Source organism: Saimiri boliviensis, chromosome 7, assembly GCF_048565385.1.
Source record: "Saimiri boliviensis isolate mSaiBol1 chromosome 7, mSaiBol1.pri, whole genome shotgun sequence".
Taxonomy (NCBI): domain Eukaryota; kingdom Metazoa; phylum Chordata; class Mammalia; order Primates; family Cebidae; genus Saimiri; species Saimiri boliviensis.
Genome location: NC_133455.1, coordinates 95214600 through 95228735, shown reverse-complemented (window position 1 = coordinate 95228735; position 14136 = coordinate 95214600). Strand labels below are relative to the sequence as shown.

At 33.0% G+C, this 14136-nt stretch overlaps 1 protein-coding gene across 4 annotated transcripts in view; it reads left to right on the top strand.

Annotated features, from left to right (window-relative positions):
* Window positions 1-14136, top strand: part of CPNE8 (copine 8) — a 244308-nt gene that overhangs the window by 139781 nt on the left and 90391 nt on the right. For all 4 annotated transcript variants that reach the window (XM_003926648.4, XM_074403057.1, XM_074403058.1 and 1 more), the window contains 3 exons: window positions 2924-3027; window positions 7861-7965; window positions 9173-9214. In XM_003926648.4, coding sequence (XP_003926697.1) covers window positions 2924-3027; window positions 7861-7965; window positions 9173-9214 — 251 coding nt within the window. The remainder of the gene's footprint in view (window positions 1-2923; window positions 3028-7860; window positions 7966-9172; window positions 9215-14136) is intronic.

Here is a 14136-nt window from a genome sequence, read left to right as displayed (position 1 = left end):
ACAGTGTTTACAAAATGTTACAATGTCCTTGGAACGAATGCTTAGAGTAGAATGGCAAGAAAAAAAGCAATACAAAACACAACAGCACAACCTTCAACCCTGGTCCTTGCTTTTGATGAACACATAATTTGTGGGAAAGCGAGACATTAGTCAGCTGACTATGCAGGGAAAATATGTCATGATATGTGCCAAGTGATTCAAACATATTATGAGAGAGTACAGTAGGTATCTAATTTATATTAAGCATCGCGGGGATCACTGGGCCTCTTTGAGAAAGTGACATTAAAGCTAAGTCCTAACGGAGTAGTTGTTTGCCAGCCCAAGGATAAGAATTCCAGCAGACACAGCCGTATAAGGTCCTGGAGTGGGAAAGACATGTGTGGGTCTGATGTGAGACAGCCAGGGATGAGCAGTGGGAGATGACTGAGGTAAACTTTTCCAGATGAAGGTGGAAAAGGCTGGTCAGAGCCCATTCGATGTTGGCCTTGATAGACCATGTTAAAGATTCTGCAGTTTTCCTAAATGCAAGAGAAAGCCTTAAAGCATTTTAAGTTGTGAGCAACATGAAATGTTCATGTTTCAAGAATCTTACTACTCTGTCTGCTGAATGGAGAATGGATTGGATACATGAAAGAATGGAAGTGGGAGTAATGAATAAATGTCACTGTACATGTCTGGATGAAAAATAAGATTGAAACTGGAATGAGGTGGTGGCAGTGGAGCCCAAGTAAAGAGTTGAGCAAAATTTTAGAGATAAATGGTGCAACTTGTGGTGGATTGGATAAAGGGTCAGGGAAAGAGAAGAGTTAAGAATGGCTTCCTTGGGCACTTGAGTAAATGGCAACGCCACTAATGAGCTGGGAAAATTATAGGAGAAGCAAAAATTTCTGGACAGACATTCGATGTGCAGATTTGAACCTGTTGGAAGTGCCTGTGAAATGTCCAAGTGGCTTCATTCAATAGAACGTTCCTTATATGTAGAGGATTAAAGAGAGGTTTTAAATATGTATCAGGTGACATTAAGCATAAGGCATAAAAACAAAACTTTGCAGTGATTCTTGTGTATTTCTAAAAGTACATAGATACCTTTCCTTCCAAACAAGATTTATTTTGTGCTTGATACAGATGTACCACTTAATCCCTGCTAAGCTGTTAACCTGGGTAATTACAAGCACATTATTTTTCTAAGGTTATATAATTTTCTGCATTGCAATAAATGTTTATTTTGAATCAGTTATTCATTTTGCAAGCCTTAAGGAATATAATTTGAAAAATTAAATTTAGTATTACATTTACCAATGAGCCAAAAAAAGTTCATAGTTTAGTAATAATACATCTCTTACGTTTTGTTCACAGTCTGTTTGAAATAAACATATTTCATTTTTTATTATGCATCTTACGTATACAGAATGTTTCTTGGAAGTTTATATTCTGGTCCAGGTGCTTTGGGAGAATGTGGTAAAGAATAATGTTTTTCTACAAGAACAATGTCCTTTGAATGTCCCCAGATTCTTAGAAAGCTATTCTCTCCCAACAGCATTTTAATATATATGGAAATGAACGGGCATTCAAAATAAACAAACCAAACCAAACAGCTCGCCCTTTTCAATGCTGCTCTGGATTTTATAATGTGATCTTCCAGAATTATTATTTCACTGCTTCTTTAATAGATAGTTAGAATTTTTTGATCTTTAAACTTCAAATCTGAAAAGAAACATGATATGCTATAATAGGTTTGAGGTGATAGTGATGTCCATATTGTCCTTACCTCTGTGCTTGTTTTAATTTTCTTCAAAATATATATTGTCACTATGCCTGACTAGAATATATTCCCTGCTCTGTTAGAAATGTTCTCTGATAGAAGTTACCACAGCTACATGCTAAAAGTAAAGTCAAATAACACTATACCAATACTATGGGAAATTAAGAAATCTGACCTTTCTAAAGATAGCAACTGCCTTTTTCATTACCCTGTTCCAAGATTCTAGCTTGACTATTGCTTGAGAAATGTTTACTAAGTAAGTAAATGAGTGGATTAATGAATGATAAAGATAGCATCATGTTTTATATACTCTTCTGGAATTACTGAAAGGAAATAATAAAAAATTTAGGTGTATCCTTAATAAGTATAGATGGGCTCTGTAAGATAAAGAAGTGATGAATAAAAGAATGTTTTTTTAGACATTGTTAGCATTTTGTCATGTAATATTCAAAATTGTAACCTCTTTGTTTAATCTGAATTACTTTATCACACTTCTTTGCAACATTTTAAGCTTTCCTGTTCAGTTTTAGTGTTACCATGCAAATATGTAATTCAAGTTACAGAAGAAAATGAAGGTGCTTTTTTTCTTGAAGCCCAATATCATAAAAATTGTTTTTAAATGTAGTTATTGATTTATTATAGTACACTTGTATATGATTACGAAGGAACTTTCCTGTTCCTAGATTATAAACTGTGTGGTCAGTGTTTATTTTTCTTACTCCCCATCTAATCATCTGGTACATCTCAACATTTGATACATAGTAGATATGTTGTAGATACTTAGTAAATTTTTTTAATGAATAGGAATTTTTTAAGTTTGTTTTAAAAATGTGTACCTGTGTAACTGAATATATGAATGAGGATCCTATATATATAACATTGGGTACCTGGCATCACCTAGCCTAATATCACTTTTCAAGGGGAAAATGTTAAAAGTTTTTAAAAAGTAATAGTTTTGTAACTAGAATGAAAATTACCAGCAAAATTTTTAAAGTCCTGTAGTCCTTTAAAAAGCAATTTTATATTGTCTGGGATTCTCCCACACTTGGCCATTTGCATTAAAATGGTAAATTTGTTTTCTGGTCAAGTCTTGTTTGTGATCTGCAGTTTCCAATTATTTATAGCCCAGGTTTTGAACTATTTTATTAATTTTGTTTCTAGGATGCTGTTTTGATGCAGTTTTGTGCAAACAAATTGGATAAGAAGGACTTCTTTGGAAAATCAGATCCTTTCCTTGTATTTTATCGAAGTAATGAAGATGGCAGGTAGATTTGTCTTTTATTCATTTTAACTATATGGTAATAATGATACTTGAATTACAATTATTTTTTTCAGGGAAGCTCATTAAATTGCTAAATGGAGTAAAATAATTTGAGATTTTAAAAATTAATGGATTTTTGCATCTCATTGTACAACTTTATAAACGTTTTATATGTTTTGATACTTAAAATGAATAATTTCTAGTTTCATGGAAATATTTCCTCTTTACTTTTTATAAAATTATAACAACTGGGTGCAGTGGCTTACGTCTTTAATCCTAGCACTTTGAGAGGCCAAAGTGGGTGGATCACAAGGTCAGGAGTTCAAGACCAGCCTGGCCAACATGGTGAAACCCCATCTCTACTAAAAACACACAAAAAATTATTTGGGTATGGTGGTGTGTGTCTGTAATCCCAGGTACCTAGGAGGCTGAGGCAGGAGAATCACTTGAACCCAGGATGTGGAGGTTGCAGTGAGCCAAGATCACGCCACTGCGCTTCAGCTTGGGTGACAGAGTGAGACTCCGTCTCAAAAAAAAAAAAAAAAATTATAACATTGACTTAATAGTATAGAAGAATTATATTTTGTGAAAACCTGAATGCTGAAACAAATATATTTTTTTATAGATTTAAACCTAAACCATTTTCTTAGAGAAGAGTGTGGAGCTTATGGGTTGCTTTTTTTTCTTTTCCCAATATCTTAAGTCTAACTTTCAAGGAAAATGTTCATTATATTCTAGTAATTTGAATACTTTTGCTAGTTATGATTAGACTAGTTTCTATAAATTTTTGAATATGTCTTTATGAGTTATATACCATAATTCAATATGTATGGATCTACTATTAAATATATATGACTGCTTTTTTTGTGATTCATATTGTACTATTAGTATTTGTGAGAATGTTTAGTTGTTAATAATATGGCTAATTTCTGTTGTCTAGATTTAAATAATAACCTTGCTATTTAATATCTATAGGACTAAGGCAAGTTTTTAACCTACATGAGATTTTCTTCTCACCTGTAAAATGGGGTAGTAATCATAGCTACCTCACAGAGTTGTTGATCAGATTAAACTAGTTACTATACAAAAAAAAGTCTAAATTTGTCCAACACATAAGAAGAACTTCAACATTAGCTAATATTGTTATTATGTTATAGTTAGTGTTTTCTTTTTTTAAAACGATGTGTAACATAACAGCTAAAGAGACCATGTTATTTGGAAATTAAAAATTAGGGGAATAGAATGGAAAAAAAATCTATCACTACTGCTACACTTATATATGAAACTATTCAATGTGTTATGTAATAAGTATAAAATGCTACATAATATAGAAAGTTTGCTGTTTAAAATGAATGCACTGGCCATTTTAAAATGATGGTTTACTTATTGGGAGATGTTTGTTGATGCAGCTGCTGAGCAACTGTTAGATATATTTGCTATAGTGTTATACCATTAGATTTTGTGTATTTCCCTTCTTTTTTGGTGGTAAAATGTCAGCATGTCATATGCATCTGAACACTAATTTTATTCACACGAAAAATGTTGGAGAGTGAGGAAAATAATATTTGGCCAGGCATTTCAAAAATAGAGAAAAACCTCAAGAATGATTCAGAATTTCTTGAATGAAAATGTTCTCATGAACTACTTGCTCCCTGAATTTTCTATTTTTATTATTATTAGTTTTCTCTATAAAGATTAGTTGTACACTTGTAAAATTTCACTTTATCACATATCTAATGCTACCAGGGATACTTTCATTAGAAAATTTATTATGCTTTTAAAAATTATACTCACTCATTAAATAAAATGTATACATTAAGAAAAATATGAATAATCAAAAAATATCAAATAATTTGAAAAAACTTTTTAAAAATTGGTGAGTCTCATTTCAGAAAACTTTCATTTACACACAGAAACCTAGTTTGCCAGCTTGATCCAGATATTTTATGTATATATATGCATGCATATGCTTTGTTGTATTTTGAATATATACAGATGCTTTTATGCCTCACTTTTTGTCTCTTATTTTTAACTGCAAAGATTCTACCTTTATTTTTAATATGTATTTTAATAAGAAGCTATTTTAAAAATTGCCTAATACCTAGTATATTTGTGGCTTATTTCATATTTCATAAGAAAGAGAAAAACTTAACTTCTACTGGAAATATTAATTGAAAACCTTAATACTATATGGTCTCATAGTCATATCCTGCTTTGACATTTATCCAGTAACAACACTGATTTGTGATTGGGTAATACTTTTCCTTTGGAATCGTTATTTTTGGTAAATGGCCTCAAAGTATCATAATTCAGGTTTTTAGTAAAAATATATTTTCTTATAATACTATTTGTAATACATACACACATTATATAGAAATACTTATGAACATTAGGAAAAGCTACATTGGACTCCTGGCAGAATTTTTACTGGTTACACTAGGACTGGAATGCTTACCAGTGAGGATTTGCTGTATATATCATATCTAATACATTACAAATGAGAATGATTAATAGGCAATATGTGACTACATGCCTCATAAATATCTCAGTAAGAAGGACGTCCCTTCCTTCAGAGGAAATGTTTCAAGTATCAGAAGTATTTAATTACTGCAGCTGGTGACACTGGGAATATAAGAGAAATTTTGATTTAACCATAAGCAAAGAGGCCAAAAAGTCAGTAGATGGTTGAACATGTTGGTCTGAAGATGGTCAGCTGGTCTCTGAGTCTCAGTCTCCCTCTCTCTCTCTGTCTCTCTCTCTCTCTCTCTCTCCCTCCCTCCCTCCCTCTCCCTTCCCTCTTCCCCTTCCCCCTTCCCTCTCTCCCTCCCATCTATCTAGCTATTATCTTTCAAGCTATCTGTATTTATCACCATATCAAAGACTTGCTATATATTAGAATATGAAAGAAGAGAAATGTCCTTTGTAGATCTTTAAGAATGTATTGTATTTTTATGAATGGATCTTAATGAATATGTTTGTTTCTGAAACAAACCAACATACAGCTCTGCATTCCCTCTGTAATTTGTTTTCTATGAATATTTCTTGACAATTTTTGGTACCTTTGCCTTGTTTCATTTGTTTCCCTCTGTTCTGAGTCTCTACAGCCCTCCTCCAACTTCCCTTGTCCACTTTGATTTTTTTCCTCTGCTTTAAACATCTTCATTACCTTTCCAGGAGTCTTCTCTGTCTGCCCCTCTGTCTTACTTGTAATGCTTATTCTCCCAGTGACTCCTAATTGCTTCAGGTGAGTCACCTCTGAGAACATTTGAACACAGATACATTTTTCTGGGCTCTAACAATTTACTGACGTGAGTTTCCACAGATGGGCGAGGATACTACCAGGAAGGAGAAGGCACTAATACCATCAGCCTTATAATAAAAACTTGATCCTTATATAAAATATTATGTTCCATTTTATCTCTTAATAGAAACAAATCCCTCTTGCTTGAGAGTAGGTAAGTGAACTTAAAGATTTAACAAAGAGGGGATATTTCTTTGTGGGGGCTAGGGGAAGTATATTCACTATGGGATTTATTAATATTTTCATGTTCCATGACTGTTAGATACTTGCATTTGAAACACTTCATGGCCTAGGTCTTGAGAAGGCTATGTTTATGTATTGTTTCAGTGAAGATCACTCTAAATGTTTCTAGCTCAGGAATTGCTGCATCAGTTCACACGAAAAAAGAACATATATCCAGGAGCTGATTGATGTCTTAAGATTGAACGGTTTTGTGGAAACGACACTGGAATTTGAATTAGAAAACAAGGCTCCGTGAATTCTGCCCCTTGTTGTGAATGGCTGTCTTCCTTCCCTTGGGAATTCTTTAGATATATAGAACCAACAGTTTAGATAAAGAAAGAACCACACACTGAATGATCTTTCTATTGATTCATGATGTGATTTTAAACTTAAATGGGCTCCTGGGGCTCCCTGAGAATTCTACCCCTTTTCCTTAATCTACGAACATTTTCTTTATCCCAGACACTTTATCACTTATGCTTCATCCTCCTCCTTTGCTCATTATCATGCATCCTCTTTCATAAGAACATGGTGGCAATTGGAGAGCTTCCTCATGATCTTACCACAACGTCAACCAATGTACTCTGCCTTCCTGAATGTTCTTGAAAAATGACTGGCCTCTCGATGGCAGCTCCTCCACTGATGCTCAGGATCCCATCTGCTCTCATCCGCTGGAAAGGCATTGCTCCCACCTTTCTCTCATGCGTCAGAAGTGGTGTCCTTTCTCCCAGATCTTTTCCTTTAACAGACAACCTTGCTGTTATTTCTTCCGTCTTGAAAATAAATATTGAGAGTAACAACAGCAAAACCTTTCCTGTGGTTAATCCATTTTTTCCCTTAAATTCTTCTAATTTCTTTGTTTTTCTTCACAGCCAGATTATAAAATGTTCACACACCATGCCTCAGTTTCTCTTCTCTTTCTTAAACCCACTCTAACCAGGTTTTTCTTCCCAGCACTCCAACACAGCTGCTCTTCTCAAAGGTGCTGGTGACCTTCGTATTCTTAGGGACCCAAGGATATTTCTCACTCCATCAGCATGTCACCACAAGGCTTACAGAGATTGTTTACAAAATAGCTTTAGGATTTATTGAATTTTCAGATTGCCTTTGGTAAATTTATCGCAAAGTAGATTATGGTGAGCTGATCTTTCAGGTTTTAAAATTACATGTCTCTTTTCATGAAGTGATGTAGCAGCAACAGCATGACTGATTATTTATCTTCAACAAAAAAGTAAATAGAGGAATGACTACTAAAACAATAGATCAGTTAAAATAATCAAATCATACAAATAACTGAAACTTTCCTCTTTACAGTTTTACAATTTGTCATAAAACAGAAGTTGTCAAAAACACTCTGAATCCGGTATGGCAAGCATTCAAGATCTCAGTCAGAGCATTATGTAATGGAGACTATGACAGGTAAGAAGGACTGTTTATTCAAAAATCTTCAAATAAATTTTAAAAAAATTTACAAAGATTTGGGGAAGAGGGATAAGTTGGCTAATTAAAATTTGGTTAAACTTATTTTCCAAAAATGAAAGTGTGCAAATGCAAAAAATACATTAAATATTAATTTTAAATTTTTATTATTCAGAAGTTATTTTAGACTCTTGATTGCCTTAGCCTTTTTTATGGTACAGTCCTCCTAGAGTGAAACAAGTAGAAACAAAGTTTCAACACTGTGCTTAGATATATTGTCAACCCTGAAATACTCTTCAAAATGTTATTTGGTAGAACTAATGATTGCTGACTCACAAAATTTCCATAGTTGTAGCACAAGAGATTTTAATGTTTTACAATTACCTGGATAAGGTGGTCCTGAGGATTTTCCCATAATATACCTGAAGATTTTTTAATATCAGTTTTTCTCTTATGAAACTTTGTTGTATTATTATAATATAAAAACCTCACCCATCCCAAAAGAAAGGCAAATAAAAAGTAAAAATCCCAATCTTTATTTTGTTACGTATGATAGAAAAAGTCTATTTAACCCATATCATAGAACTATTGATTACCAATATGTTATTAAGTTTAATTTGAAATTTATCACGTCACTTTATATTCTGTTCATTTAGTAAGAGTATTCCCGTATTTAGCTGGACTCATTTTTTCCTAAGAAAGTGGTTCTCATAATGTTCTTCCTGATTAGCAGCATCAGTCAGCATCACCTGCTGATCTCATAGAAATTCAAATTATCTGGCTCCAGTCCAGACCTACTTAATCAGAAACTCCAGGAAAGGGTCCAATAATCCATGTTTTGACAAGTGCACCCCCAGTTGATTCTGATCTATGCTGAGTTTGAGAAACACTGCTTTAAGACAGTGATTTTCAAGAGTGGAGATGTGGGTGCATGCCATCCCTTCTAGGAGCTCTATCGAACTGCACATGCTTCCCCTGTAGACTCTTCTTACTCTCTTTAAGGAATCAATGAAGATTTTAGAAGCCTCTTTTAAGATGTGAATTGGATTGCAGTAATGAAATTGGCAAAGTTAACATCAAATTCATATGTAAAACCTACAAGCATACACTATTTTATCTAAGAAAATCAACTTATTTTTAAATTCTTAGCCATACGTTATTTTGATCTTACAAGTAACTTTATGTGTATGTTTTTTTCCATGTACAGAACAATCAAAGTAGAGGTGTATGACTGGGATCGAGATGGGAGGTAAGACTTTTCTTATCTTCTGACTCTTGAACTGGGTATACTTTAAGAGGCACATACATTGAAATAACCACATTTTTAATTGTAATTTTTAGATTGTGTATTTGTTTTGTTTTTCTAAATGTAACTGATGCATTTACATGAAATTTTAAGAATGAGTGTATTTTCTTCAACCTCGAGATGAAAATAGAGGTTTTTCTTATTTTCGGTAACTAGTAAAGATTTTCAACTTGGATCTGATTATTCTGGATGTCTAATTTTATAGCTGAAGTGAGTATCAAGTTTCTGCATCTCACAATCTCTCTGAAGATTTCTATAACACTGATATTCCATACTGTTCTAGGGAACACAAGCAAGCGTTGCATTCCCCACCAACCTCTGACAAAAAAACAAAAAAGAGGCAAACCACACAACAAAACTTTAACAAAACTTAAGAATTGTGTCCGGGGATTGCCAGACCAAATAGTTGTTTAGAGCTCTGCAATCACTGTAGACCTCTGCATATCAAAGTAGCTATTAAACACTTAAAGAGAGGAAACACACTACTTTTTCTTTTTCTTTTTTAAGCATATTTTGTTTCTACCGTTCTACATAGTATAATGATGTTTGCAAAATGATCTTAAGCCAAGGGACCCGGCAATGCTCAAATTCCATTTTGCCCTGGACAACTGCCTCTCTACATGCTCCCTGAAAGGGCTGAATATGCAGATATCAAAGGAGAATGATAAATGGAAAAGCAAAGAGTACTTCTAATTTTTCACTTATTGCATGTCCTAAACTCGAATCCATAGCTCACTGAGAAATGGATCTGGAACATGAGGTTAAAGCTAAGCAATGCTTTTCTCTCTGCGTTATGTACAAGTCAGCAACCAACGCCAAAGAGATGCAAGTGTTTGGATACCTGAACACTCTTGTGAATACAGAAACAAGTTCAAGAAGGCTGGCCTGTGCTGAGGGGACACCCCCTTCTCATCCCTTCTGCTGCATAGGCAGGAAGATTCTCATTGGAGAGCCACATGCCAGCATGTGTGTGATATTTGCCTGTAAGCTAACTCACACATATGGGGCCATAAGTGTCCTGGAATTTGATGCAAATAATATACTTTTTTTTTGTTTCAAGAAAAAAAAGAGAAGATGGTGAGAGAAGTGGAGATTATTATCCCACAGTTTAGCTGCTACCAAATGAGTATATAAGACTCAAAGATCTCAATCTTTAGGTTGTATCCCAAACATTATTATGCAAAAGAGTTATAACACTGATTTGAAGTTTGCTCTTAGAGATAACTTCATAATAATCCATGCTTTGCTACCAATCTTTACATGTATGCCAGGTATTCATTTGGTTAATTTATTATGTAGTTCTACATGCATTCTGAAGAAATCTTACCAGAAAACCTTCTGTTTTTCCATAGAGACTTATGCTCCATTGCTTCATTAAACTTGATTCACTGAGAAAATGAGTTTTGTTGCTCAGAATAATAGTAAAGGAAATAATGCCAATCTCAGTAAAGGACTTTATGCCCTGTATCATGTAACCTATTCTATATTTTAATCGCAAATAGGCAAAAGTGATGGCTTTTCCCTAGTAACCCATTTCCCATTTAGAAACAAAAAGTGCATCTCACTACCAGAGCTCATTTAATTTTACATAAACACAAGATCCTTGAGGCTGAAACAAATCTGACTGATTTGCAGTGTGAAAATATAAAAACTGTTTTTGGAGTCATTTCTAAACAGAACTTGTGTCTAATCCTAACGTAACAGAAATGTACGTGATACTACATTAGAATTAGAGCAGAGTATTTTGGGGCACATGAGAAATGGTTTAAAACTTTGGGAAATGGTTTTAATTTAATAACATATATAGGGGATATAAATTTAGTTTTTATCTGCATCCATAAAAATCCAAAATTTGCAGAAAATACAGATATTGTATTGTCTTCCTTCAAAAGGTGAGTTTCTGTGACTTTCCTGTTGCCTCCAGTCTACTTCTGAGCCACAAGAATTTTGAGTAGCTTTGATCAGAATTATCTTAGAATTTAATGATCTTTTTTTCTGACTTGAGGACTTTGAGCATTCCTATTCCTAATACGATTTATTGAAGGTCTCTAGCATGCCAGGTATTCTGTAAGCAATTTTAGTGTTATTCCTTATTTAATTTTCACAATAAATGATAGGTACTACCTTCGTTACCTTTTGCAGATAAAGAAACTGAGGCAAAGAAGTAACTTGCCTAAAGTCATAAAACTAATCAGTGGTGGAACCAGGGCTTGAACCCTGGCAGTCACTTCCAATAGTATTTTCATAACAAATGCACTGTGTTTTTTATAGAATTGTAATTCCTGGCATTAAGTGAAAGGCTTCAACCTGGACATTGAACTTACTCTGTGATACTTTGATAATTGCTAATATGATAGTTGTGAAAAATAGGAGGAAAATTCAAGAAACAATCTAACATAATTTATTTTATTATCTGAAATTGTATATTGTCTGGAAAAGTGGATAAAGCATTTCTTAAACAGTTCTTATGTAACTAGAAGTTAGGTAGAAAGAAATGATTGTTACAGATTCTGAAAGAATCCTAATAGACATTGAAAGGGCCAGTAATATGTGAAAGAGAATTGACTTGGATTAAGAGAATGAGAGCTAGAATAAGAGCAAGAATAGCAAGAGAAAGCAAGGGTTTATTTACAGAGGATTTGGGCCATTAGATAGGAAAAGCATTTTTCAATAAGAAATAGTAATAACTTACTTTTGAGACATCAGATTTAGAAGCAAAGAAACTATTTAGATATTGAGATTTTATAAGCATATTTGTCATTGGGTCATCAACGGCTTGGGGGGAAGATTGGCAGTGATATAGGATGTCCTGATTTATTTTCAGATACTCATTTTACTATACCATCATTAACAGCATGTTGAAAAGAAGTCTAAGGAGTTAAAGCTTGTTTGAAAATAGATGGGATTGGAAGGGGAAATATTGGTGAAATTTAAACATTCCTTGGAAATGAATTATATGATTAGTAGAATCATTAGTGGAAAGGATTGTAATTTTGTAAATGTAAGTTTAATGCCTTTTTAATGTTTGAGTAAAGTGCTCTTTTATTACTCCAAACATGATCTATATTTTAATGTAAAAAATTCAGTGTATAATTCTATATAATCCATTTTCACCAAGAAACCTTTTTCAATGTTAGCAAAATGATCACTTTGGAGATGCCATATAAAAAGCAACATTAACATAAAAATTAATTCTTGATAATCCTTTCAATTTAATAACATCTTATATATGAAACTTGAAAGGCACATTCATCTCCAATAAAATATAATGCATAACAGTTTTATAAAATCCTGAAATTAATTTTATAATTTAATAATAATGATCACTGTGTGGATATTTATAAAAATTGATAATGAAGCTTATGATTATGTGTAGTCTAATAACATGGTTATTATACTTTTTACATGTTTTTTTAAACAGACAAAATTGCCCAATATAGATTTTTTTAAAAAATCAGAGTGACTATGATAGGACTCATTATATTTCATGATATAATGATCGACAGAGATGGTGTCCTATTATTTATTTTTGTGTTCCTGTCATCATTGATATTTGTCCTAAATCCTGTACATGTGTCATTTTTTACTTTATTTGTTGATCCAGAACTTTTAATTCTTCTTGTTAAAAACCATTATTTGCTCAGTGGATTTTTTTTTTGACAGCTTGAACTAACATTGTCTAATGGAAATATAATGCAAGTCACATACAATTTTAAATTTTCTAGTGATTACAAAGAAAAAATAAACCAGTGAGATTAATGTAGTAATATATTTTATTTAATCCTGTTTCCAGAATAATATCACTTTAATATAGACTTAATATAAAATCACTAAGAAAGATCTTTACATTTAAAAAATACTAAGTTTGAAATGTGGTATATATTTTAGGTTTACAGTACATCTCAATTCATACTAGCTACATTTGAAGTTATAGCAGCATGTGGGTTGGGGCTGCCATATTGGATGGTGCTACACAAACTAATGAAGTCCATGTAATATGTATCATAAGTAGCTTTATATCAGATGAAATGTTTGTCTACATTTATAGAAGTCTGGAATCATCTCCTTACAAAGTGGGGAAGAGCTACTCAGATATCTGTATTATTTTGTATATAAATTTAGTCACACAAAGCCAATAAGGCCATGTGCTCTTTCAATCTAGAGAGAATATATCAGTCAAATATTAAAGTGGCAGCCAGGCTAACAAAGCAAGATGCTATGAAAAAAATTAAAACATTAGCTGGGCATGGTGGCGTGTGCCTGTAGTCCTTGCTACTTAGGAGGCTGACACAGGAAGATAGCTTGAGCCCAGGATGTTGAGGCTTCAATTAGCTGTGATCATGCCACTATACTCTAGCCTGGGTGACAGAGTGTGACACCTGTCTAAAAAAAATGTAAAAAAAGTAAAGTGAAAAAAATGCTTTATTTGCTTACAGTCACACTTTGCTTTACTAGCTAGAGTGTTTCAGACAATTGTGCTAATAATATTCACAGATTGGGAACTTCAGGAACTAGTGTCCTTTTGCATCAGAATTCAGAGCATTTTTTACTAAATTCATCGACTAAAATTAAATCTGTTAGATACAACTTGTGAATCTATAAAGCATACAAAAATGTGGTAATGCTGTAGAGTATGTAACCAGTTGACATTAAATTAGGTATCTTGAGCTAATCTAGGATAGAAGAGCTATAGTTATCTGTTCTTTTTATTGAAACACATTGACAAGGGGCTGAGAATTACAGAGGCATTGCTTGACCTTGGTATTAGTAATCAGTTGAAATGTACTTAATTTTCAACAAGTTAAACCACAATATTAAAATCATTACTGTATTTCTCATTATTTCTTTTTTTTTTTTTTTGTCTT